The sequence below is a fragment of the Ursus maritimus genome, unplaced genomic scaffold (assembly GCF_017311325.1).
Source record: "Ursus maritimus isolate PB19 unplaced genomic scaffold, ASM1731132v1 scaffold_23, whole genome shotgun sequence".
Classification (NCBI taxonomy): Eukaryota; Metazoa; Chordata; class Mammalia; order Carnivora; family Ursidae; genus Ursus; species Ursus maritimus.
The window spans coordinates 46,528,223-46,530,506 of record NW_024424786.1 but is presented as its reverse complement, the minus strand read 5'-3'; the positions used below and the strand labels follow the sequence as shown (position 1 = coordinate 46,530,506).

General features: G+C 67.3%; 1 protein-coding gene across 1 annotated transcript in view; it reads left to right on the top strand.

Moving 5' to 3' along the window:
- The window catches only part of MUC5B (mucin 5B, oligomeric mucus/gel-forming), a 39,710-nt gene that overhangs the window by 19,635 nt on the left and 17,791 nt on the right, over positions 1-2,284 (top strand). Inside the window, exon 33 of the mRNA XM_040638797.1 lies at positions 194-2,217. Coding sequence (XP_040494731.1) covers positions 194-2,217 — 2,024 coding nt within the window. The remainder of the gene's footprint in view (positions 1-193; positions 2,218-2,284) is intronic.

The window sequence follows — 2,284 nt, the reverse complement described above, 5'->3', positions numbered from 1 at the left end:
AAGAACCAGGACCAGAAGGGGCCTTTCAACATGTGCTTCAACTACAACGTCCGTGTGCTCTGCTGCCACCCGACCCCACACTGCCCCAGCACCACCGCGCCCAGCACCCGCAGCACCGCCACCGGGGCCCCCACGTCTCCAGGGCCAGGAGCCACGACCACAGTGTCCCTCCAGACCCACGCCTCCTCCCCTGGGTCCACCACCCAGACCCTTCCCACCCCTGCCAGGACCACAGAGAGTGTCTCCAGTCCTGGTCCCTCTGCCTCCCTGGGGACCCCGACCACCACCACCAAGCCCAGCTCACCCAGTGCACCCACCACGGTCCCCGTGGTGACCTCCAGCACGTGGAAGCCCCCCGTGTCCTTGCCCAGCACGTACACCTTCGGGACCCCACTGGTCTCCACGTCCCCACCGCCCAGCTCCACCACGCACACCCTGGCCACCTCGTCCTCCATGGGCTGCAGCCCACGGTGCACGTGGACACACTGGTTTGACGAGGGCTACCCCATACCGGGCCCGGATGGAGGGGACTTCGAGACCTTCTCGGTTTTCCGCGCAGCGGGGTACAACTTCTGCCAGCACCCCCAGGACATCCAGTGCCGATCGGAGAAGGCGCCGGACGCACGTCTGGAGGACTTGGGGCAGGTGGTCCAGTGCAACGTGAGCTTTGGGCTGGTGTGCCGTAACCGCGAGCAGCCGGGGCCCCTGCACTACTGCCACAACTACCACGTGCGTGTGCTCTGCTGCGAGGACGACAGCCACTGCGCCAGCTCCACCGCCCCCGCGCCTACCACGCCGTCCCCAGTGACGCCCACCACGCAGGCCACCACGCGGGCCACCAGTACATTCCACTCCGTGCCCGTCACCCAGGTCTCCACGGCCTCCACGCTCCATCTCCGCGGCAGTGAGTCCCCACCCTGGCATCCTGAGACCTCGTCCGGACTCCCCAGCGCCGTGCCCAGCACAGCCCCGGCCGCCTCCAGCACAGGGGCCAGCCCTGGCACCTCGCTATCACCCCCCACGCCTGAGGCCACCAGCTCTCCGCCCAGCACCACCTTGGGCCTCTCCACGGCTGCCTCCAGGGCCACGGCACCCACGGGCAAGACCGAGACCTCCCTACCTGTCACCTCCAGCCACACACAGGCCCCCACGTCCCCAGTGGCCGGGTCCACGGCCTGTGAACCCCGCTGCGCCTGGTCGGACTGGCTAGACGAGAGCTACCCGGTGCCGGGGGCCTTGGGTGGGGACTTCGAGACCTACGCCAACATCCGGGCTGCGGGCAAAGCCATCTGCAAGCGGCCGCTGCAGCTGCAGTGCCGGGCGGAGGTGTGGCCAGAGATGCCGCTGCAGGAGCTGGGCCAGGTGGTGCAGTGCAGCCGGGAGGAGGGCCTGGTGTGCCGCAATCAGGACCAGGGTGGCCCGTTCAGCATGTGCTTCAACTACCAGATCCGCGTGCTCTGCTGTGAGGACTACAGCCACTGCGCCAGCACCCTGGCCACCACTGCGGTCAGCTCACAGGGCACCAGCCCGGCTTTGACCCCTGTGCTGCCCACCAGCACCACGGCCTGGACGGCCACGGCCCCCATTCCTCCGGCCCCTAGCACTGGCCAGACTGCGGCCACCCCCACATGCCAGCCCACCTGCCGCTGGACTGAATGGCTGGACAGTGACCAGCCCCTGCCCGGCCGCTATGGGGGCGACATTGAGACCTACTACCACATCCGGGACGCCGGCAACCAGATGTGTGCGGAGCCCGAGGCCATTGAGTGCCAGGCTGTGCTCTACCCAGACGTGCCGTTGTGGCAGCTGGGCCAGGACGTGCGCTGTGACGTGAATTACGGGCTCATCTGCAGGAACTACTGGCAGACAGGGGGCCGCACCTGCCTCAACTTCCATATCCGCGTGCTCTGCTGTGAGGACGACAGCCACTGCGTGAGCTCGGCCACCACGGAGCCTACAACGACCAGCATCAGCACAGGACAAAGGTCATCGGGGGTCACAGGGCTGCAGACCACGGCAACCCAGCCCTCTTCCCCAGGGACCACTCAGACAAGCCCCTTCTCCACCCTGCCCACCCTGGAAGTCACCTCCCAGACAGGACCCTCTTCCCCTGGAACCGCTCCGCTGGTCCTTGTCTCCACCACCAGCACCAGCATAAGCCAAACATCATCAGGGGTCACTAAGCTACAGACCACGACCACCCACCCCTCCTCCCCCGTGACCACGCAGACAGTCCCTGTCCCCACCACCCAGACCGTTCCATCCTCTGTCAGGACCACCCAGA